Source organism: Bubalus kerabau, chromosome 9 (assembly GCF_029407905.1).
Source record: "Bubalus kerabau isolate K-KA32 ecotype Philippines breed swamp buffalo chromosome 9, PCC_UOA_SB_1v2, whole genome shotgun sequence".
Taxonomy (NCBI): Eukaryota; Metazoa; Chordata; class Mammalia; order Artiodactyla; family Bovidae; genus Bubalus; species Bubalus kerabau.
Window position 1 is genome coordinate 83059724 of NC_073632.1, and position 25545 is coordinate 83085268.

Consider the following 25545-nt stretch of genomic DNA (forward strand, 5'->3'; position numbering starts at 1 on the left):
CAATCTTTTCCATATATTTGGGAAAGGAGAAGAACATATGGTGTCGTCTTCTGTGTAATAGATAGAACCATCCGACACAGTTGGCCAGGCCTTCTGGTAGGTCTGGAGCGTGGGGATGCGTGTGGGAGGTGGCTGAGGTGGTATGTGCTGAGAATGGCAGTAACTCTCTTCCAGGTCCTGCTGTCCTGTAGGTGCATGGTGAATTTAAAAGTCCATAGAGGAATGAAAAGATCTGCTGAACAGTTTTAATAAAAGTAGTTCTGGATCACCACTGATCAGACTGTATGGTTGATGAACAGGACTCATTGTGACTAATTTATATTTGCTAAGCTTCTATGGGGTACCTGAAAATTGAAAGGGTTAATTTTACATGTCAATCTATGTAGGCCAAGGTACCCAGTTATTTGGTCCAACATTATTTCAGATGCTTCTGTGAAAACTTCTTTTAGATGAGATTAGCATTTATATGTGGAGAAGGCAATGGCACCCCACTCCAGTACTCTTGCCTGGAAAATCCCATGGATGGAGGAGCCTGGTGGGCTGCCATCCATGAGGTCGCTAAGAGTTGGACATGACTGAGCACCTTCACTTTCACTTTTCACTTTCATGCACTGGAGAAGGAAATGGCAACCCACTCCAGTGTTCTTGCCTGGAGAATCCCAGGGATGGGGGGGCCTGGTGGGCTGCCGTCTATGGGGTCGCACAGAGTCGGACACGACTGAAGCGACTTAGCAGCAGCAGCAGCAGCATTTATATGAGTAGTCTTGAGTAAACCAGATTACCCTCTATAACGTGGGTGAGCCTCATCCAATCAGTTGAAGGCTTTGATTGAAAAAAGACTTGATTACTCCCCACTCCTCTGGAGGAGAGAATTCTGCTACCTGATCACTTTCAGACAAGAACTGCAACATCAACCCTTCTTTGGTTCTCCAGCCTGCTGACCTGCCCTGTGGATTTTGAATTTACCCTGTGCCTTCAAAATCATGTGAGTCAACTCCTTAAAATAAGTCTTTTTCTCTCCCTCTTTGTGTATATACATATAAAGATTATGTATATTGTGTTCTCCAGAGAATTGTGACCAATACAGCTGTAGAAAAAGGGGCCGCTTTAGCGCAAATGACAAAAGTTCTAGGGCATTGCGCCTGTGTGCTCAGTCGCTTACTTGTGTCTTTATGACCCCTATTGACTCTTTGTAACCCCAGGGAGCCCAGGAGCCCATCAGGCTCCTCTGTCCAGGGGATTATCTGGGCATGAACACTGCAATGGGTTGCCATTTCCTCTTCCAGGGGACTCTCCTGACCCAGGGATCAAACCCACCATTTCCTGTGGCTCCTGTACCAGCAGGTGGATTCTTTACTGAGCCACCTGGAAGGCCATTCGTTACATACTAATACAATCAGCAGGTGTGTCCTGAGAGCATTCTAACCCATGCAAACAGTGGATGCTCTGGATGCCTAGTCCTGGGAGAAAGCTGCCAAGTCACTGTCCGGTTAACTGTCCAGTTAAAAAATGGAAAGAGAAGCATCACGGACTTCTGGTCAACAAATGCCAGTAGGAAAGGTCCAGGTACATGGGTCTAACTGCAGATTCTTCCACCCCGGAGAGTGCATCTGTCTACGTGTTCCATATAGAAAGACGCCCATAATGCAGATGTGGCAGGTGAATGAGTATCACCTGCTCCTACTTCAGGCTACAACTCAGCCCAGTCCTCTTTATTTAAAAAAAAAATTTGTATTGGAGTTTAGCTGATTTACAATGTTGTGTTAGTTTCAGATACACAGCAAAGTGAATCAGTTATATACAAACATATATCTACTCTTTTAGATTCTTTCCCCATACATGCAATTACAGAGTATTGAGTAGCGTTCCCTATGCTATATAGTAGGTCCTTCTTAGTTATCTATTTATTCTAGTGTGTATATATCAATCCCAGTCAGTCCAGTCCTCTTAATACAATCTCTGGTCTCTGGACCAAACTCACCCTGCTTAAACAGGACTGCGACAACAATGACTGATGGCACCAGCACAAGTTTGCAACAATCACCTGATAATCTGTATCTATATTTTAGGAATTGGGGGATTTTGGAGAAGAGAAATATTTCTAAGAATAGTCCCAAAAGAGGTAATAGCAAGTTTTTGAAAAAGTAGACCCTCACAGTGTTGTCTTAGAAAGGTACCTGGGTTGATCAACAGCTAGGAGATCACAGAAAACGTCAGAATCTGAAATGGAACCTTGTTGTTTTGTTACTTTTCCGGGACTAGTGAGAAAGTCAGCTCCATCTGCTTACTGGGAAGTATTTAATTTAATCTGTATTTTAGTTGCTTTAGCTTTGCCAATGGCTTGAATGATTTCCACTGGGAATTCATTCCTACCATTTGGCCACTGATCAAGCTGTTAGTAAACAGAACACTCTTCCAAATACAAAAATGATTTCCTCAATCTGCTTTGTTTTGCCTTTTGCTTGTTTTGCATTTTAATTTTATTGGACATATGGTAGAGAATCCTTTGTTTAAAAGGGGAAGGTACAATAAGGATGGAGATTCAAACATAAGGCTTTTCATTTTTGATATGTATTCACAAAATTCCCTCTGTAATCCCTGGGACAGTTTCATCTCAAAATGTGGAAGGCATGAGGAGAGAGGAAAACAGGGTTTCTGTCACCATTCCTGTCCCATAGCTGTGATGATAAAGGCTTGGGGGAAAAGGGTTGTTTCATGTGGAAGGCCAGAACATTTGGAAGACAGAAACAAGAAGAATGGATGAAGAGCTGTTCCATGAAGGTAAACTTTAGGATTTATTTTCAACTTTTATGTTTTGAGTTCAAGGTCTTAACCACTCTCAGGGAAAGCGTCAGTCACTCTGTCGTGTCGGACTCTTTTGCGACCCCACTTTTGCGAGTCCACCAGGCTCCTCTGTCCATGGAATTCTCCAGGCAAGAATACTGGAGTGGGTTGCCATTCCCTTCTCCAGGGGATTTTCCCGACTCAGGGATCAAACTTAGGTCTCTTGCACTGCAGGCTGATTCTTTACTGTCTAAGCCATCAGGAGGACCCTCCCTCAGGGAAGAACAATTAAACAAATGCCAAGCTCCTAACCCTAGTCTCCTAACAGGAACAAGAATCTTCAATCATACTTCCTTGTCAGCCAAGTTCAGAAAACATGAGGAGACAAATGGAAAGAGAGAGAAGCAATCATAAAACAGAGAGAGTAGTAACTGATTTGCTGACCCCAGGCCCTCCCACAGCCAGCGAGTAATATTTGAACACAATCCACACAGTCTCTAATTTGTATTCTGGAGGAGAAGCCAAACACTATCTTAAAGTGTTTTTAGGGTACTGTCTGTTTCTAGGAATAACATCATCTGATGTTCTTTAAGACCCAAAGGACTTCTACTGATCAGAGTGCTTATAGATTTAAAGAAGAAAGACCATGTGTGTAAAAATTCCTATAATTCTATTTCTGCAAGGCAGAGTGATACTGGCAGCGGACGCCAGGACCTGCACTGAGAATTCCCCAGGACGAGAAAACACTGTGAGTCAAGTTCAGAGGCAGAGTCCCAGGCTGTCTGGGGATGGTTGTTTCTGCCTTCGCTTCAGCCTGTTTCTGGTAGACATGGATTTGTCAAAACCTTGTCTATACCGCCATACTTCCTTCTAGTTTCACCAGATTTCCTTCCTCAGATCAGCTGAGATTTTGAAAGCTTACCTTCTAGAGTACTGACACAGTGCCTCTCAGAAGGGTGAGTGAGGCGAGGAGGGCCTGGGACAAAGGACTCCACGAGTACACAGTACAGAGTGCCCGGCTCCAGCCAGCTGAACACCAGAGTGTGGTTTGTCACACACTGGGACCACTAGGATAGGGAATTGCAAACACAGTTAGAGCCAAAGATTTCCAGCAACCCCCAGACAGACAACGACAGAAAGAAATAAAAGATGGAGATACCAGTAAGTCCTTCACTATCACTATGAGTTTTCTTTTTAGCAACAGCTTTAAAATAACTTTTCCCTTCAGCATGGCAGGATGTGGTCAGGAACTGAACAAATTGTGGGAACAATTCTAAATAATGACATAGGAGGGATTCCTTATTCAACTTTGTCCTGTGTTCTTGCTAATACTTCTTTCTTTCTCGGAGAGTGACTGGCAGATGTTAAGCAAGCAGAAACTCTCCATCAAAGTGAGGTGGACAATTGCTCTACATGATAGCAACAACATCATAGCAGATACTTTCTGTAAGGAAAATCTGAAGGTAGCTCTTTAAATTTCTATGCAGCACCTTCAACTGTATCCTGCAAGGCATCACTTTTGAGTAACACACTTTCCCAGATTCACATGCTGGGAATTTTAGAATCAGGGCTGCATGTTCCAGCATTAGCTTCAGAAAGTGACACAGATTATAGGTCCCCATTCCATTTCAGGCTTACCGTTCTATTGGATTTAGTATTATATATGGACACATTATACTTCAGATTAGAGTATATTTGTTGCATGGAAATAGAGCTTTCTTCTGGATTTTTCTTCCACTTCTTTGGAGCCGTCAGAACAATAGAAATGGATTTCTCATCAGTAGTCAAAGCAACCTCTGGTGGGCCAATTTGTGCTTAAAGGGGAGGAGAGAGGGAATTACAATGTTCAGCTGTAGAAAACACCTTGGATGAAGCTACAGTATAATTCTACTGGGATCAAAGCTCTAAACCCCATCTTCTTATTTGAAGTGCCTCAGAATGCTCATCTAGACCCAAGTTATACCAAATTTTGAAATAATCAAGTCACAGACTCTGATACAGTGTTAAAACAGCTGATTTACTTAGTCACATGCAGTTCCTAGTTACTTAGACAAACACTACTAGAGGATAGTAAATACAATTAAAAGTATTTGCAATACTACTATGACCTGACAAGTTGGTGATAAACAACATTAATCAGATTTGATGTGTTTTTAAAGATCAGCACTGGAGAAATGAAGCAGTGCTAAAGACCTTTGGGGATGTAACCTTGGGAGAATGATCTAGAACAGAGATTAGCAAACTTTTATCACAAAGGTACAGGCCGTATTTTAGGCTTTGCAGGCCACGTGATCTCTGTTGCAACTATTATTTATATAAATGTAAACACCATTCTTGTCCTGTAGAAAAATAGAAACGAGTAGGGTGCTGTATTTAGTCTGAGGCTCTGGTTTGCTGACTTCTGATCTAGAAGGGCAGCAAGGGAAAGGTGCCAGCTCCAGAACTCAGGGAGCACTTGTAAATGTCATCCTGGCAGCTCTGAGTGGGTCTTCTATGGCTGAATCAGTCTTAGATTGGGGATGGAAAAATTTAAAAAGCAAATACCAGGAAGATGTTGCCTCATTCTGAGTTATATCTAGAAATTACATCATCATACTATCGAGTTTATAACAAGCAGAGACTTAGTTTGGTGATCAGAACAGTCTTTTGTTAAACTTATTTTTAATTAGAGGATAATTGCTTTACCATGTGTTAGTTTCTGCTGTACAACAATGTGAATCAGCCATAGGTACACATATATCCCTCCCTCTTGAACCTCCCTCCTGAAAACAATCTTTAGTCACCCTGTGGGCATACGTCAAATAGTTTCTAAAACCACAACATTAAGATAAATCTGTCAGTTGTTCCTGAAATTATACAGTCTCAATTGAGCAATAAAACAAAATCAAAATTTGACACTTTGGCCTCTAGTGTCAATTCTGGATCGGGGAGCAATTTGAGAGACACTTGGTCAAACCTTTTTTTCTAAAGATGAGGCTCTGAGATACAGTAAGGTGAAGTACTCAGTATTGGGCCGGTCACTCCACCTAATGGACAGAGTGCAGAAGAGAGCCAAGCAGAGCACTGGGATTTGGACGAGGCTATCTATGAGGCAGAGATTGTTACATTAGGTCAGATGAACTTGATACTTATTTAATACACAACTGAGCTACTTACTTTCTAAGAAAGGATAGAATCGTCCAGTTTCTGCCCATTTGGAACAATTTGTTCCCCACATGGCCTTAACTTTAGCATAATATTGATGTTCATAGTCAGAAGTTTCAGCAGAGAGGTCACAGTAGGTCCTACTGATATTTCTGCATTCAGATTTATTCAGCCATTTCTTTTGCCCATATCTGCTGAGAAGAAAACTGTGAATCAACAATGAGGTGCTCTCCATGCTTTACAATAGGAAACAAAAACAGTCATTATATAAAACTGAATGGAACTTAAGACCTTCTCTTCAAAACAACAAAAGTGCCTGTCACTGAGATAAAAAAGAATCTACTTTTGCTGCTAGCAATTTTTTTCATTAGCTGTCAGGAGCATGAGTCAGAGTTTCTGTAATCATCTTTCCTTTCTGTGAATTATAATGTGGATAGTACATTTGAAAGCATGTATTTTATTATTATTCTTGGGCTACAGTATAAATTTTACAGATTGTGTGATCAATTTTTCTATGTAAGTTTACAGCTCACATGCATATCAAGGTCAGTTTGATGGATATTTTTTGTTTGTTTGTTTTGGATGGGATGTTTTAAGAAAAATTACTTTTTTTTCTTAGAAATTCTTCTTGACATTTTCATAAAATTTAAAAATATACTTGCCTTCAAGGGTTCTAGGGAAAATTCACTAGGTTGGAGTTCATTTCCAAATCTGCATTTTCGATGATCATAGTGATAATGATGATACAGACTAGGTTGTTTATATAGATTTTTCCTCTCCTTTATTAAAAACATAACACAGCAAATAGGGAGGGGGGATATTTCTAGCACTTTTCAGGTGGGAGAAACTGAGGTATTGAGAGTTTAAAAGACACGGGATGAGACAAGTGTAAGAGACAGGGTTGCATGAGAGGCTACTGAAAGGATTAAAGCAGGCATGTTGGGCTATTAACTCTAGTGGTAGCAGAGAGAACGTGATCGGTCATGAGTGTCAGACTGGGGAACAGTTGAAGAGAATGCTGCAGTGGTCCCGGCAGAAGATGTAGGTGGATTGTACAAGTATGGTGACAGTGGAATGAACGACAGGGCAAAAGTAAGAAATATTAGGAGACAAGACTTGGTGACTGAGTGCACATAAGAGATGATGGAAAAGAAGGTGTTAAGCATTACATCTCTTTCTGTCCAGGATAGACGGGTAGAATGGTGGTAACATTTATCCAGATCAGGAATGTGGAAGAGTGGGTTTGAGAAATGGGGAGTACGTTGAGCTTAAGATATGTGTGAAAGGTACCTGAATGCAGGTGCCCAGAAGGAGCTAGAGCTCAGCAGAAAGGTGTGTGTGGGAGGTAGGGATTTTGAAATCGGTGACATAAAGCTGCTCATTGAAGGCACGGGCATGAATGAAATTATCCATGGAGACAAAGCAAAGCCTAGGATAAACTTTCAGGAGCATCAACATTTAAAGGTGAGATACAAAGTATCCTCAGAAATAGCAGCTAAAGAGGGAGAAGGAAAAAGAAAAATAGACATCACAAAAGTCAAGGGAAGACTACGTGTTGAGGAGGAGAAATTGCCAACTTTATCAAGTGTTGCCAAAGCTTAAGGGTATCTTCCCTTTTCAGAATATGGCAACAGAATCCTGAAAGTAAACATCTCCTGTTTCCTAAGTACCATAGTTACCAGAAAACACTAAAAATGTAGTTAGATCTAAGGACATCACTGGCCATCCAGTGGTTAACACTTTGCCTTCCAATGCAAGGGGTGTGGGTCTGATCCCTGGTTGGGGAACTAAGATCCCACATGCTTTGGCCAAAGAGCAAAAACATAAGACAGAAGCAATATTGTAAAAAAATCAATAAAGACTTCAAAAACGGTTCACATAAAAAAAAAATCTTAAAAAAGATAAAAAGAAATAAGGGTTTGTTGACCAATTTCTACAATTCAAGTAATCACCATGCCAAGGGGCTTGCACACTTTTGTCACCTTCTGTGATGGTGAGCCACAGAAAGAAATACATTTCACACTGTGACACAGTTCATACATATATCTCATATACTAAAACAAAGGTTTTATAAGATCATACAACTTTACTACATGCCAGGCACTCAGTTATTTTATTACTCTAATCCCCTCCACACCATCCTAAACCTTGGCATGCTAGTTATGTCCCTCAAAATTGATTTCATGGCTCACCAACAGGTCTTGACTAGTGGCTAGAAAAATACTGCCATCGCCTATGTGACCCTTTCTCCTCAAACTTCCTGACTCTGCCAAGGCCGGTGCAGCATCCCATGATAGATGTGGATGAAGGAGAAATACTCTTGACCAAGTTCTGGATAAAATGCTTTGTAAGTTTGACAAGCTGATAGACATGAATCCCACAATAAATGCTACAGCAATGATGTTTATCCATGCCCAAAAGTCATGTGGGGCTCTAGGTGGTCTCTGACTGCTTTCTGGTAACAGCAGGAAACATTTATCAAGTGCCATTAAGCATGGATGCGTGCTTAGGATTTGAAAGCTTTATCTCATTTAATTGTCATAATAACCCTTGGAGGTGGGTACCATTATATTCATCCCATTTTACAGATGAGGAAATCGAGACTCAGTGATGTTAATGGAGCTGCTCAAGTTAGTCTGACTAGGAACAGGCATAGCTGGGATTTGAACCGCTTTCTCTGATGCTAAAATGTGTGCTTTTAATGCTACACTATATTTTCTGCGTTAAATTCCTCGCATAGATATAGTTTAAACTTTTGCTAAAATTTCATCTTTTACTTGGAAACAAGCTTCACTAAAAAGTAAAAACGTATAATCTATAACCAGCCAGGTCCACAGCCTGGCTGTGAACCCAGGACTGTTTGCCTTCGGAACCGAGCGTGGAGTCTGTTGGTGACATACACAGCCCTGTATTCCTGCCCACCATATGCACAGGGCCTGTAAGAACTCCAAAACGGAAAGTTTATTTTCAAATATTCTTTTTTGAAATGCAAATAATCTAAATTATCTGCTCTCAGAGCAGTGATGACTCTCTTTTTTAAAAAATCCTTTTCTGAATCACACAAACACATGAAGAAAAGAGCAAGCTCCTTGCTCCACCTATTGGAAAAGGAGGCAAGGGCACACTCCTGAGCCATTTATCTTGACAGAGTGATGCTTCTTCCCTAAAATACTGGTTCCTGAGAAACTCACTGGCAATGAGCATGAGGTTCTAGATAAATGAGGTCATTGTGAATAGCAGCCAAAGTCTTCTACTGCCTTTAATGGTCAGAATATTTTTTTTCAAAGACAAAAACGACATTATTGTTTTTATTTGTAAATATGGTACATTTTTTAAACTCACACAATGAAAAAAGTATAATGGACAGATAAATAAATTACCCTGAAGCCCATTACCCCAAAACATTTGGTACGTGTGATTCTGTACATCTCACTGTGCTTATATGTATCCAGAAGAAGGATTCAATAATTGAATACATAGACAAAAACTCGATTATGCCATACTTATGATTTTAATAAAAATAGTAAATTTAATTTGATTTGAACTTTAATGAGAAAGAAATTAAACTGAAATGAATCACTGCAGTTCAAATGTTTCATCACCACAAGATATTTGTTCTTAATATCTTTTAATAAGACAGTTTAAATTAAGAAAATCATATATGAAAGATATTGAGAGTTTAGTTATTCAAATGATAACATTTTCATTTTGGATCACATATAATACCTTGGTGCTATAAAAGTCAGTACACATACAGTCTTTCCCCACCTTATGATTTGCTATATTATTAAGTCCAAACATTCAAAGAAAGTTCTATAACCACATTTCTCATTACTGTTTAGTCTTAGTTCTTAGTTCTACATTTAGGTGGTTTCAATGCATGCTACTCATCTTTTTTGCCATAATCTTGTCATTATTAAGGTTCTTTAGGTTCATTTTTATCTCTTTCAGTTGGAGATCCTCTTTAGTTAGTGTTTCCCTTTCAAACCCTCTGCAAGAAAGTCTCAGTGGAGTGATATCCCAAGTTCCACCTGCTTGAAAATACATTTGTTGAACTTGGTAGGAGTCTTAGGTCACAACTATATTTCCCTCAGAAGATGTATCACTGCCATCAGCTGAGTGTTGCAGATAGAAATCATTGCTTTTACTATGATGGTTATAAATCATGTCATTTTTTCAAAGTTCAATAACTTCACCAGGATGTCTTCCTATTATTTTTATTAAATTTTCCTAGTCAGAGCTTGCATTTACAATATGCAATTCCAGACAGTTATTATTACCTGTTCAATTATTGCTATCAGTTATAATAGATTTTTCATCTCCATAAAACATTTTTATTTTCTATCTTCTTCCTAAGTTCTGCCATCTTGCTTTTAAAAAACGTTCTTCCTCTTGGAGTCTTGGAATCTTCTTTTTGACTGTTTATCTCTTCTTTGACATTTACCATTAGAGACCACGTTGTTTATAGACTCAAACTACAGACAATTACTTGTCTGAATTTTCTTTCTATTTCCACAAGAAAGCTTTCAGGAACTTTTAACTTATGCTCATTTTTTTTTTCTTTCTTCCTTTCAGTAATTAGGGATAGGCTGCTGGATTCTTTGGGATAATTACTCTTTGAAGGGAGCAGTTCTTTATTAAATACTAGGTAAATGGGTATGGGAGTGACAATCTACCCCACACTCACTCATTATTTTGCATTCTTTCTTGTTTGTCATGAGTTTTGAGGGAGAGGTGAAAAGTGGAAATGTCCATTCATTACTATAAAAACCATGAGTTGTACGGAATTCTGTACTGTTTCACTTAAAAATACCCTGTAATGCTAATAAGTTTACATGTTTCAGAGGTGATGGATCTCCTTGTTTGCTCAGCCACAGAATAACATTTTGATCAACTTTTCTCCATTTAAATATTTCCTCTCTTGCCTAAGCACTCAACACTCTGTTTACATGAAGAAATTATTGTCTAATTTAATCTAACAAAACATAACAAGATAATTTAACAGGAAATATCTAAAATCTCTCTTTTTCTTCAAACACTCATTTAATAGAATAGATGGTTTGTTAATCTTTGCATAGGAGTCTAAGTCTTGTTTTTATAAATAAACCAAAGGAAAGGAATAGACTTACATGAAATACTGCACAGTATAACTAACTTCCATGCCTTGTAAGCCCTCTGGGGGGTTCCACTGTAGGATGTTCTTCATGTTTATGGATATGAAGGCAACATTTGTAGGTTTAGGCAGATCACCAGAGACACAGGGAACTGAAAAAGGAGCAGAGAGGAATTGAGGGTTTAGTGGAGAGAAAGGAAGACCTAACCTGTGGTGGCTGGTCTCTAGATACAGACCCCAAGAAGCAGTACCTTCCAGTACTCGTGCTCTGTGAATTTCCTTCCAGCCCGACCTGACTTCATGACCCTCTTTAACCAACAGAAATGATTCTGAGACTGAGCCTTAACAAGGCCTGGGAGCTTTCACTTTTGCTCGTTTGAAAGCCCTGAACTGCAATGTAAAATGTGGGCTACTTTGCTGGACAAACCATGTCGAGAGGCCATATGACAAGGGAGATATCCAGCTGTCCTAGCGTCCCAGCTGAGCCCAGCTTTCCAGTCAAGGGGCCAGAATGAAGCCACTGTGGACACTGTAGCCCCATTTGCCTCAGACTAAAGCTGTGTGAGAGGCTTTGAGAGAGGCCAGCAGAAGAACCATCCAGCTGAGCCCTAGTTAATCATCAAACCATGAGAAATAATAAAATGATTGTTTTAAACCACCTTGCTTTTCTGAAATAAAGTACCCCCTGAAATGTGTTGTCAATCATTAATGTTCAATGATGCAACAGAAATTTTGATTAGAGTTTTGTAACTGTTTAAGTGATCCTCTAGAAATGCTATGTGGTGGTTTAGTTGCTCAGCTGTGTCTGACTCTTTGTGACCTCATGGACTGTAGCCTGCCAGGTTCCTCTGTCCAAGGGATTTTCCAGGCAAGAATACTGGAGTGTGTTGCCATTTCCTTTTCCAGGGGAACTTCCTGAACCAAGGATCAAACCCAGGTCTCCTGCATAGCAGGCAGATTCTTTACTGACTGAGCCACCAGGGAAGCTTAAAATGCTATATCAATTATCAAAATGTTACAAACTCTGTATCCTAAAGGATTAATTTCTAGAAATCCTCTGTAGAGAAATGATTAAAAAATAAATATTTTAATAGTTTAAATAAAAGGAATAATTGGTTAAAGAGAATTAATAATGTGACAACAATATCAAAACATTAAACACTTTTCTCACCATACCATTCTATTTTTTGAAAATAAAACATATTTCATTATAAATGTTGTGAACCTCTTTGCAAGTTTACATTATGGATAAATCATGTGTATTGCCACAATTTTGGTGGCCAGTCTCCAAGATGACCTTCAGTAATCCCCTCCTCCTGGCATTCACAGCCTGCATATTCCCCTCTCACACTGTAGCTGGGTTGGTCTATGTGACCAACAGAGTATGACAGAAGTGAGAGTACATCATTTCCAATATTAGGTTATAAAAGATACTGTGGCTGCCATCTTGCTTTCTGTCTTTTGGATTATTTACTCTAGGAAAGGTCAGTTGTCTTTTTGTGAACAGTTCTCCACAGAGGACCTTGTGGCAAGTAACAGGCCTTCAAGATATGTTGAAGAATTGAGTGAAATTTCTTGCCAAAAGGCACATTAGTGAGCTTAGAAGTGGATCCTCCAGTCCCAGTCAAGCTTTCAGATGACTGCAGCCTCAGCCATCTGTACTCTCATATACACTCTTAACTATACTCTCGTGAAAGACCCTGAGCCAGAACCACCAGATAAGCCTTTACTGGACTCCTGACCCACAGAAACTGAGAGATAATATTTGTTGCTTTAAGCTGCTAAGTTTTGAGGTAGCTTGTTACACAGCACTAGATATCTAATACAACAAAGAGTCTAAAACTTAGAGAAACTAAGAGAAATTAATCACTTAAAAAAAACCACAAGTTAAATGGAGGAAGGAAAAAAAATGGTTCCTTTCATTTCCGATGATGTTATAAAGGACTACTGCGGTCACAATCTTGAAAAATGTTCTATTTAGTAGTTTCATTTCATCTTTATGAAAAAATTTAAAAAACCAATGAGAAGAATGAAAACTTCTTAGACTTTTAATTACAGGTGAGGGTTACAGCAACAATTTTTTGAATTAAAAAAATATATAAATGCTCTGTTAAACACATTATATTGAGTTGGCCAAAAAGTTCATTTGGTGTCTTCCACAACATCTTATCATGAACTTTTTAGCCAATCCATTAAATACACTAATAAGGATTCAGAGTAGTAAACACCTTTAATAGAAATACATTTTAAAATGGATGTTGCTGTTTGCTACACTATTTCTGGGGGAAGAATATCCTAGCTTTTGGTCCTTTAGATTCATTTGGATTGACAATATCTTTTAGATTTCCCAGGCAGAAAAGATATCAGTTTGGGATATCCTCTAGTCAATAAATCAAAGCATTACCCCAGGGACAGCCCTAAAACAACAACAACAACAACAACAAATCTGAAGACATAGGGATACACTACTTGAAGATGGAAGATTGGAGTGATACATCTGTAAGTCAAGAAGCCTGGCTACTACCAGAAGCTAGGCCAAGTGAAGAAGGAGCTCCTGTCAGAAGCTTTAGAGGGGGCATGGCACTGCCAGCCCCTTGGTTTCATACTTCTAGCTTTCAGAACTGTGAGAGAATACATTTCTGTTGTTTTAAGGCATCCAGTTTATGGTACTTTGTCATGGCAGCTCCGGGAAACTAATACAGCTGCCACCATGTGGATACATAATGATGAATAAGCAGGTATGTTTCTGCCCTTGTGGAGATCCCAGACTAGTGGGAAGAGAGACACCATTGACAAGTCAAAAATCAAACAAGCACGTGGTGACCCAGCTATGGAAGAGAATAAGGTTGGAGTAGTGGGTCACAGAACCTACTTAGATAGGGGCTTAAGAGTCAGCTGTGAGGTGGGAGGGCAGTGCTCCAGGTAGATTCCAGAGGTGGGGAAATGCCAATCCAAAAATACCATGCCCTTGGAACAGTCAAAAGGTCAGTGTGGCTGCAAAAAGTGAAGGCCACTGGCCACATTGTGATTGAAGTTCAAAGGGGCTAGATCCTCCACCGCCACCCCTGTCTTTGTAAACCCTGGAAAGGAAGTTGGGATACAGTTGAAATACAGCAGAAAAGCACTGATGCCTTTTAGGCAGCGGAAGTCAAGAGCCTATTTGTATCTCAAACGGATTACTTCACTTCTGAGAGGAGAAAAGATTGAATGAGGGTAAGAATAGACCTGGAGAAACGGGCGAGACCACAACTGCAGCAACCCCAGTGAGGATGGCTGAACTGGCACCAAGATGCCGGTTGTGGATATGGAAAGTGGGGTGGCAACAGCTTGGAGCTCTATTTTCAATGCAGAAACAACAGGAATCTGTGATGAATCAGAGCTATGGGAGTCTTATCGGGTGTAAGCTACATCAACAGATGAGGATTTATTCAGGAATATTTGCCCTTTTGAGGAGAAGGCAATGGCACCCCACTCCCGTACTCTTGCCTGGAAAATCCCATGGATTGAGAAGCCTGGTAGGCTGCAGCCCATGGGGTCGCTAAGAGTCGGACACGACTGAGCGACTTCACTTTCACTTTTTCTTTCATGCATTGGAGAAGGAAATGGCAACCCACTCCATTGTTCTTGCCTGGAGAATCCCAGGGACGGGGGAGCCTGGTGGGCTGCCGTCTCTGGGGTCTCACAGAGTCGGACATGACTGAAGCGACTTAGCAGCAGCAGCAGTAGCAGCCCTTTTGATGATGCAAAAGAATGATAGAAAATAGAATTAGTACTTGTTTCTGAGGGGGAGAAATAGCACATTAAAAAAAAAGCACAATCGATAACTAGTATTTCCTTGTGGTGTTTTCATCTTTACAAAGTCGTTGGTACTATTTGTTTCCAGTTCGGAAAAACATAAAGAAAACACTCCTGAATAAATGTTCCAACTGAGATAAGTCATTGTCTTAACCTGCCAGTACTGATAAGATAATTTAGTCAACATCCAAGTGAAAATATGTCATACCCACATTGATATCAGGAGTCATGTGCCGATCTGTGAGTTACAAAAGCACTTTTGTTCACATAGATTTATGGCCTGAGTACAGATCTGAACTTCTGAGAGTCCTTCTATTTAATATCACAATCCAAATCACAAAGTTTTTGGATTGGTACACATAGTTTTATTTCTGGGAGTGCTGTACCACTACAGCCTTGGTTTGGTACAAGGGTCTCCACAGCCTGGTCTGTCCTATCCTTACGGTATTCAGCCAAATGCACTATGTTCACCGGTCACAGCAAATTACCAGCAAACCCTTAACTTGCTTAGCTGTTTTATACCCTTTATAATTTTGGTACTCTCTCCCTAAATATCTTTTGGAACTAGAAGACGCCTTATTTTCCCTTGTGCGCCTCCATTCAATGAATACTGGCCTGTGCTATTCTAATGACATGATTGTGTTGTGATATTGTGGAGCGTATGCATGGTATACCCTAAAAGGGAGTGGGCATTTCTGATGACAGTCACTGGGGAGGAGGCATTTCTTTCGAGAGAAAGTGAAATTCAGAAGACCTCAGAAAGGGACCAGAATTTTGGGCTCCCTTTGAGCTTCCCTGATGGAGGTGTGAATGTTGGGCAATGGGAGGGAGACTTGAGGCGGGGTCCCCTTGGATTATGGGTAATTAAGACAGCTTCTGCAAACTAGCGGTTATCAGTGGGGAGGGAGGAAGGGCAATACAGGGGAAGAGAATTAAGAAGCACAAACTATTACGTATAAGATAAGCTACAAGGATATATTGTACAACACAGGGAATACCACCTATAAATGGAGTGTGAATGGACCAATGAACAACAACAACAGAAAAGATGGCTTACTACCCTAACAAAGCTGTGAGGGGTCAGCAAGGAGGACCCACTTAATGATCTCCCAAGTAATGATGAGTTAGCTCTGGCTTGTAAGTCATGTCATTTAGACTTGTGTTCCCTCTTTGTGTTTATTTTCCTCTCATTATATCTTGGCCTTTGGGAAAGCCTTCTAGTCCAGCTTCATCTATGTTATAGCACCATAAAGAAAAGGTCCTTTGTCTCTTCTTGGGTCCTTTAGTAGAAAGAGAATAGATAAATGGCATTTGAAATGGGTAAGTCTTTGACAAGTTCATTAGTGGAGTTTTACAAAGTGTGGCTGCTGCATTAGTTCCAAGAGCTATCTTATAGTTACCTTTCTGTAAGTGTAATGAAATAGTATGACATTTTCCTAATGGCCTCAAAGATAATACTAAGGTCACTGTCTAAATATGTTGCAGTTTCAATCATATGCCTGACAGTAAAAGGTATTTCTATTTCATTACACTGTGGGAAAAATCAATGCATAAATTAGTACTTGATGAACACCAGTAAAAAATGGCGAGGTTTTCAGTGTGAACTCATGGAGGGTAACTGGTCTCATGGTTACCCAAACCTCTCTCTTCTGGGGCTGAGACTTTCTGACTTACCCTTTATGGACAATATGTTCATGCACTCCTGAGGAAAACCACCAGACTGTAAGAGACTGAATAGCCAAATGTGGCCACTTCTGGGGACTTCCCCTTGGGGCCATTCAAGTTTCACTGGCTCATTATCTTGGGAACCTCAGCATTGAGGAAGCCCTGCCCAGCTCTGCCCTGAGAAAGTCTCCAGCCCCATCTGTCTCTCTGCAGCTGAAGCAGTGAAGCAATCACCAGGCTCTGAGCTGTTTGAGACAGGGCACCATGTCTTACAAGACCCTTTGTATCCCCAGTGCCTGGCAAATACTTTTGAACTGAACGAACCAGGGACTGCTTGGCTCACATACGTCATGAAGACAGAGCAGGACCCAGGTTCATATGAGCATCTGAACGAGGGTGATAGAGTGTGAACTACCAAATCTTGATAGCTTGAAATTACCTTGGGAAACTTGCACTGCACACAAGGGATACTCAACGTACTTTTAATGCAGGAAGAGCAGCTCATGGCAAGTGGTTGCCACATATTGTAAATGTTTTTCAAAATAGGAAAATACTTTACTACCTTGTAAGACCAAAAGAAGAGAAAAAAATCACCTGACTGAGTTTTCTGTTGTGGGAAATGGGGTTAGGAAGAGTTGATGTACAAAATGGCACCAGAGGGCGATTAATCAACTTCAGGAAGCAAAGCTGTAAATATCTCATCCCAACCTCCACCAAAGGAGAGCTAAGCAGTGTCTCTGCCTTCCAGCAGATGAAGTATTGTTCTAACTTCATCATGCTAAAAGGAAAGGCATATTTTCTTTGGTCTTAAGTTTTAAATTATTTCTCCTGAAAAATATGAACTCTTCTTTCCTCCTTCCCCAGCCACTAAAATTATATTTCAAGTGCTCTTAAAAAGTGAGTCATCTAACCAACACTTAAAGCGTGATGCAGGAACTATTTACCTGAGAAAATATACTTAACTGTTTTCTATGAAGGAGAGAGTACGGTTTGGAGTTAACATTAGTTCCTCCAAACTCAATTATCTTTCTCTAGCAATTCTGCTACTATTTCCCTATTACCGCTTAGCCCATTTGCTGTTGTACTTGAGTACGGCCTCTGCTTTCTCTATAATAGGACTGCTCGTTATTTTACGGGGCACGGCCACCTGCTCTATCTCATTGGCTTCTAATAATTGTTTATGTGAGTAGGTCAGAGAGAAGTCATAAGAACACGAGTTCTAGAGCCACACTGACACCTGCTCCCTGCTCTCTGCTTATCTAAGCTGTGTGCCCTGAAGTAAGTTATTTAGCCTCTGCACTCAATTTCCTCATTTGTAAAATGAAACAATATTATTATCTGCCTCACAGGCTTGTTGGGATGATTAAATAAGGTTCCTAAAATAGTGCCTGGTACAAAGAAAGAACTCAGTAATTATTAGCTCAGCCTTGTCCTTCATGTGCTTACCTGGTGGCTCCATGGTAAAGAACCCACCTGCCAATGCAGGAGACACAGGTTTTATCCCTGAGTCAGGAAGATCCATTGAAGGAGGAAATGGCAATCCACTCCAGTATTCTTGCCTGGAGAATTCCATGGACAGAGGAGCCTGGTGGGCTACTGTCCAAGGGATCGCAAAGAGCTGGACACGACTTAGTGACGAAACAACAACAATGTCGTCCTCCATGGTTACTATTCTCCTTTCACAGCTGAATAAAGGCCCAGAGAGGCTGACCAACTTGCCTGCGGTTATTCAGCCATACGGAGGGTGATTGAGTCCAAGTGTTCTTAGGACAACAGAGATCTCTCTGCTAGGATACTCACTTGCTGCTTTTAGAGAATGCTCCAAAGAACAGTGTTGTGGGAAGAAGAGATTGCACAATCATTATAAAGTTTGCATGTTACTGAAAATTGCTTCTAAGGAGCTATGTAAGAAATTCAATGAGGAAAACCTGAGTATTTCTCCTTTACTGAATCTTTTTCTGGAGGAAGTATACTTAGTCATATCATTCATTCAACCTCATTACCAGGCACCTACTAGAAATGGAAAATCCAGTTCCTAAGGTGCACTGGAAGACAGAAACACACAGAAGGCCCTGCGCTTACAGAGCAGGTATTTTCTGAATCTGGACATAATCCATCAATACACACTTTCCCTGCCAAGTATGTGAATGTTTATATGGATGAGTGATATATAAGTCATACATGAAAAACATGTTATTTCTTTATAGCCACACCTCAATAAGTAAATCTATGTGCTTAAACATGTTCTGGAATATTGCTGTTGGTACATGAGAGTAAATAGGACTTTAAGATTGAGACTACCTCTTAAAATAAATATATTGGCGTTTACCCATCAAAAAGAGTGCACATGTTCCAAGCAGTTTCCTTGGGGCGGTTTATAATCATTTCCGGCATTGCTCAGCTCTGGCATTTGGGACACATATCCTTTTAGCTACAACTGTCTTCAGAGGTAGGTTATAAATATGCAAAAATTCCATCTCATTATTTAAAAATAGGCACACCTTGCTTTTGCCCAACATAGCATTTCTTAGCTTGGTTATACAAGTTGCTTGGAAGTGGCTCTGAAAGATTTTGAAAATTAAACCACATCTTCAAGATGAGGTTTGCCACTTAATGGGTTATTTTGACCAACGTGTGCAGGTTCTATCCAGAACTCTGAAAAAAGGAGTTTAGGAAAAACAGTCAGATTTTTGTGCATAGCTTCCTAAAATGCCTATTTTGAAGATGTCATTATCAATTTGTATATGTTGGTCCCATTGTTAGAGTATCAGTCTCACTGGCTTATGTCATTTCTTGTGTGAATGCCTTCCCTTCCTTTTCAGAAATTGGCTTTTTGAGGGCAAGGGTTTGATTTTCTCCACATTTTGTGATTGCCAAAGTGTCTATCCAAAGTGACTAAGGCGATGGCACCCCACTCCAGTACTCTTGCCTGGAAAATCCCATGGACGGAGGAGCCTGGTAGGCTGCAGTCCATGGGGTCGCTAAGAGTCGGACACGACTGAGCAACTTCGCTTTCACTTTTAACTTTCATGCATTGGAGAAGGAAATGGCAACCCACTCCAGTGTTCTTGCCTGGAGAATCCCAGGGATGGGGGAGCCTGGTGGGCTGCCATGGGGTCGCACAGAGTCTGACACGACTGAAGTGACTTAGCATAGTATAGCATATGGGAAAGAAGATTCACATGTGTGTTGTAGTCTCTACGACTCAATAACTTGCCTCAGAAAGTAAAAGACAGAAGAAAGAACAGAGACAGACTTCCCTAGTGGAACAGTGGATAAGAATCCACCTGCCAATGCAGGGGACATGGGTTCAATCCCTGGTCCAGGAAGATTCCACATGCTGTGGAGCAACTAAGCTGCCCAACATAACTACTGAGCCTGAGTGCTGCAACTATTGAAGCCCGTGTGCCTAGAGCCTCTGCTCCCCAGTAAGAGAAGCCACCACAGTGAGGGGCCTACACATCACAACAAAGAGTAGTCCCCACTCTCTGCAATTAGAGAAAGCCCACGTGCAGCAGCAGAGACACAGTGCAAGCAAAAAATTAAAAATAAATACATGAAAAGAAAGAACAGAGAGAAACCATTTGGAGCCACTAAGGTATTGGAAAGAACAACTATTGGGAGCTCCAAGTTCAATCAACAGATATTTATTAAATATCAACATATATCATCCACTTTATCTTTCACATCATTTTCAAATCCAGTACTTCTTTTTATCCTCACATATGTAATACAATTTTTCCACTGATATCTCTATCACTTCACATATTCAGAAAGAAAATGAACAAGATAAAAATGTGAGAAGACAGAGAAAAATAGAAAAAAAGTAAGAAAAACAAAACAAAAAAAAAGCCTTAAAAACAATTACTTAGTAGTGGAGATTTGGAAGTAATCATTTAATGGAGACTTGGAAGTAATTAATAGTATTTACTTCTGCTCATTGTTGATTGGGATTTTGAGGCAAATGAGGTTGAGAGTGTGATCTCAAGCTGTCTAATCAAATAAGATGAAGACAGAAGTAGATAGCAGCCATTAAAAATACAGTCAGAAAGATGCGTTCTTTTTCAGTGGGCTACCTCTCCTCTGTAGTGACAAGTCAATGCTTTTATGTTTTTGACAGTGACCTGGACTCGATTTAGACCTCTTCAGGTTGGATTATGCCTTGATGAAGTTATGTAACTAAATGTAACACAATGGATAGGGGATCCATGTGCAACACAGGTCCCTCTGAAGATCAGCCCTTAGGGGTAGTTATCCTGCCACAAAGATGTTAAAAAAACACTGGTCAGGATAAGGTACTGGCAACAATGGACCTTCTCCAGGATCAATGCAGAGAATGGATTGATGCAGACATTCCCTTGCTCTTGCTATTAAAGCTAACAGAGCCTTCAAAGGACTGTGTTGATTCCGGAAGTAGGAAACAGCACCTAGGATACCAGCCTTCTTAGAAAACGGCAGCTATAACATGGGTGCCTTTTGATAACTGCAGATGGACTCGGCACTGAGTAGAGCCACAGTCCACAGTGACCTGGTGAGGCTGTCAATGACCTTGAGGTCAGGCTGTCCGTAAACTGCAAAGCTCCTTACTCCTATCCATTTGGCAATACCACTCTCAAAAAAAAATCCCTCCTTTTCGTAGGATTTTGCTATTTGTTGTTGGGTTTTGTTTGTTGATTAGTAGCTTTATAAGAAAGAAATATAAGTGTGGAAAAGGAATATTAACTACTTTGTCATTTACAGATAGAATATGCTTAGAGCAGGATTTAACTTTATTTTCTTGCTAGTATTTTAAATGAAAAATATGAGTATATTGGCAATTCTCATAAGTTTCAGTTTCCCTTTTCACAGAAAGCCCTGCTTGACTCCTAAATTAGAGCAGTTGCCTTATTCTGTGCTTCTAAAGCAGCTTGGTTTCTTCAGTTCTGGCATTTATACTGTAATCATCTGAGATTAAAAGGTCTACAAAGAAAGCGTCCTTGCTTTCTTGTTCAATTCAATACTTAGAACAGTTCCTGAAATGTAGGAATGAATGACTCTGAGTAAGTGAATGAATAAATGAAAAGTACTCAAAAGAAGGTTATTTAAAAATCACATTGCATCAAGTTATATTTTAACTTAGGAAAACTCAAAATGAATGTGTGGGGGTAAGAAGCTGATTCTTTTTCATTACATCCGATCAGCTCAAATACCTCATTCCCCTAAGTTATTTACTGTTAAGGTACATATGTTGTTCTATTTTGCACTAAACCAACCATTAGCCAACTTAAAAAATAACAACATAAAGCATTTAGTAGATAATTTAGAGAACCTTTTAAACATATACATTTTAATGTAAAATGGAGGAGGGAGGCTGACTTGGAATCATATGAGTAATTAGCCTTAAGCATGAAAATGGTCCATGTTGGAGCAAGATTTTGCAGGAAAGTGCCCCACAGAGAAATGGAGGCAGGAGGTAGGGGTTGGAAGAGAGTGAACCCCTCTGCTGAAGAAATTTTAACTCCATCATCTTAATACACATCCATTGATGTTTCTCTTTTTTAAAAATTAAGATATAATTGACATAAACATTATATTAGTTTCAGTCATACAACATAATGATTCTGTGTTTGCATATATTACAAAATGGTGGCTTTCTCTTATGTTCATGTTAAAGAAAGCATAAGAGAAGACTCATCTATGCCCTTTACATTCTCAAGGGACGCTTTCATGTGTGAGACCTCTGCAAAAGTTTCCCTTTGGCAGTGGACATAGATTAATAAATATGTTGAGGAGAACTACATAGGATTGAAAAGGCAGCTTTTCTTTACTTTAGGAACCAAGCTCATGGGTCCTGCTCACTACCCTCCAAGTCTTTGAGGGTATGGTGTGTGCCTGCTCAGTTGCTCAGTCATGTCCGACTCTTTGCAAACCCCATGGACTGTAGTCTGCCAGTCTACTCTGTCCATGGAATTTTCCAGGCATGAATACTGGAGTGGGTTGGCATTTCCTCCTCCAGGGAATCTTCCTGGCCCAGAGATTGAACCTGTGTCTCCTGCGTTGCAGGCAAATTCTTTACCATTGAGCCACCTGGGAAGCCCGCTGAGGGTATGGTTGGTGTTATAAATGTATGTTGAAAGGAGTATGTTGCAATCCCAACCTCCAGTACCTCATTATGGTGGGCTTCAATCCAACATGACTGGTATCTTTATAAAAATGGAAAATTTGGACACAAAGAGAGACATGCACAGAGGGAAGATTATGTGAAGAGACAGAAGGAGCACTGTGTGAAGGCAGAGGACTGGGATGGTGCTCAACAGCTAAGGAATGCCAAGGATTGCCAGCAACCACCAGATGCTAGGAGAGAGGTGTGGAACAGATGCTCTTCTACTGTTTTAAGTTCTAGCTTCCAAAACTGTGAGATAGTAAATTTATATTGATCTAAGCAACCCAGTTTGAGGTACTTTGTTATGGCAGGCCTAGAAACGTAATATAGTAGGTGTCTGTTGCTCACATCTTTCCTCAAAAATGAACATAATGTTTATTTATGAGAACAATGAATGCTGTAAGGGCTGCCAAGTTACCCAAAAGTAAAGAGGAAGGGACTGATGTAGGAGAAAAAAAACACACAAAAAACTGCAACATTGAAAAGGAGGAAATTTAAATGGGGGAAAGAACATAAACAGAAGCTTTAAGAGGATACACTTGCCAAAATATCTCATACTACCAAAATACAAATGTAATTGTATGAAATGGAAATTTCAGGAGGCTGGATGAAAGGCATACATGCTCAGACTCAAGAAGTATAAGGAAAACTTCCTGACAAACCTGTAGAAGAGAGGAATGCCATTCTCTGTGCCTGGAGGTGGAGCTGGCATTTGATGAAGCTGCGCATAAAGTGATTGGACAAGTTGAGTGGAAGTCATTTTGGCATGTCCACGTGCAATGCAGTGAGTGCTGCATTGAAAAATAGAACTGATTTTGAATAGATAATATTTGTAATCAATAAAAATTTCCTTTCCAGAAAAGTCTCATTAATTGCATTAAAGTCCATCATCATAGATTTCACCAGCTCTAGCCAAAACATTATGCCATACTTCCATTCTCTATAATCTAAGAAGTGAAGAGAAAGAAAACTGCCTCTACAAAATGAAATTATATTTGTATGAAATTCTGAGTTTAAATGAGGGGTCAAGGTCTGTGTATCATAGGAGAAGACAACAAAGATAAAAAGGGAAGGTAACTTTTAGGCATTAGAGGCCTGTGTTCACCAAGAACCTGATGGTAAATCACTCAAGGACCAACATTCGAGGGGTAGTGTTTAAAATGTGGCAGATGAGCCATCTCATCATGATCTACAGTGAGTCAGCCTGACAGCTTACGGACAATCCAGAACACACACCTACAGAAAAGACCAGGAGAAAGAGGGGCCTGGCATGGTGTAACTGGGGAGGTGGTTAGCTGAGATGAAAGAAGACAGAGAGAATGTGATGGTTGCAGTCAATGAGCTGAGCAGATTGTTCTATACAACTTGATCCACTCAGAGTGAGGACCAACTCTGAGAGAGACAATGGGAGACGAGGAAAGAGATCACGATCTCAGCTCATTACACAGAAGAACATTCCAGTAGCTGGAAGTCTGCAACGACAGGACATCGTGACTTGGGTGTCAGGTAGTGAGTTTCCTACAATGGGAGATGCTTCAACAGCAGAGAGGTAATGCCTTGGAAGTTATGCTGCAGAAGAGATTCACAAGAGAAGGAGTTGGATGGGATTTTAAGGTCTTTTCAAGCCTAGTTTTCTATAGCAAAAAGAATTCTGAAAATAAAGCAGAAGAAATATTTAATTTTAACATTGCCAGTCACCTTTTTTTTTTTTTTTTAAGAGGGCCTAGAAAAACATTCCAGTAGCAATGAGCATACCCGGCAACGAGATTTTGGTTTCTAGATCTTATTCTCCAGGAGAAGGAACTAGAGCTCCTTGGGGAAGTGGCTGATTCAGCCCTTCATACCTGCGTGCTAAGTCACTTCAGTTGGGTCGGACTCTTTGTGACCCTATGGATGGTAGCCCACCAGGCTTCTCTGTCCATGGGATTCTCCAGGCAAGAATACTGGAGTGGGTTGCTATGCCCCCCTCCAGGGATATCTTCCCATCCCAGGGACCAAACCAGTGTCTCTTATGTCTTCTGCATTGGCAGGCGGGTTCTTTACCACTAGCACCACCTGGGAAGCCCGTTCAGACCTGGGGAAGGGAAAATATGAGATGAACTTGAAATATTTTGTGATGCTACAAAGTAATGAAATGCTTAGGAAAGAATGGGGCCTGTTGAAAGCATGCAGGAACCAAACTAAAAGAGCTTTTGATGGCCAAAGCTGGAAATTTTGAGCAATAAAATTAATACTAAATAATAATAGTATTGGATTATAACTCAAATAATAAAGCAAAACATTTATGAATCCATATTAATATATGTAAGAAACTAAATAAAGAAATAAATGACAGAGAAGCAAAGGCTCTTCCCTGCATTAGAATTCCAATTTAATAAATTGAGAAGGAAAGAGTGAAATTAAAAAATCACCATTAAGCATAACAGTTATTGCATCCAGTATCCACTGATGAATATTAAAATTAGTGGGTGTATGTTTGAGGAGAAACAGGATACTTGCTCCATCTCAGAATATCTTCCCACTAGATATTTATTCGGAGAAGGCAATGGCACCCCATCCCAGTACTCTTGCTTGGAAAATCCCATGGATGGAGGAGCCTGCTAGGCTGCAGTCCATGGGGTCGCGAAGAGTCAGACACGACTGAGCGACTTCACTTTCACTTTTCACTTTCATGCATTGGAGAAGGAAATGGCAACCCACTCCAGTGTTTTTGCCTGGAGAATCCCAGGGACGGAGGAGCCTGGTGGGCTGCCGTCTATGAGGTTGCACAGAGTCGGACACGACTGAAGCAACTTAGCAGCAGCAGCAATTTATTAATCAGAAAATGAAAAGAGGAACTCTACAGTGAAAAACCCTACAGACACCACCTAAACCAAATGATCAAAGTTAACATCATCAGGAA

At 40.3% G+C, this 25545-nt stretch overlaps 1 protein-coding gene and 1 long non-coding RNA gene across 2 annotated transcripts in view; one reads left to right on the forward strand and one right to left on the reverse strand.

Annotated features, from left to right (window-relative positions):
- Nucleotides 1-25545, reverse strand: part of IL20RA (interleukin 20 receptor subunit alpha) — a 32529-nt gene that overhangs the window by 3628 nt on the left and 3356 nt on the right. The window contains exons 2-5 of the mRNA XM_055535733.1: nucleotides 11058-11193; nucleotides 5941-6119; nucleotides 4423-4598; nucleotides 3707-3851 (exon numbers count right to left, since the gene is read on the reverse strand). Coding sequence (XP_055391708.1) covers nucleotides 3707-3851; nucleotides 4423-4598; nucleotides 5941-6119; nucleotides 11058-11193 — 636 coding nt within the window. The remainder of the gene's footprint in view (nucleotides 1-3706; nucleotides 3852-4422; nucleotides 4599-5940; nucleotides 6120-11057; nucleotides 11194-25545) is intronic.
- Nucleotides 884-23468, forward strand: LOC129620056 (uncharacterized). Its single transcript, XR_008698355.1, has 3 exons — nucleotides 884-985; nucleotides 4134-4247; nucleotides 23243-23468. It is a non-coding gene; the product is annotated as an uncharacterized LOC129620056 (long non-coding RNA).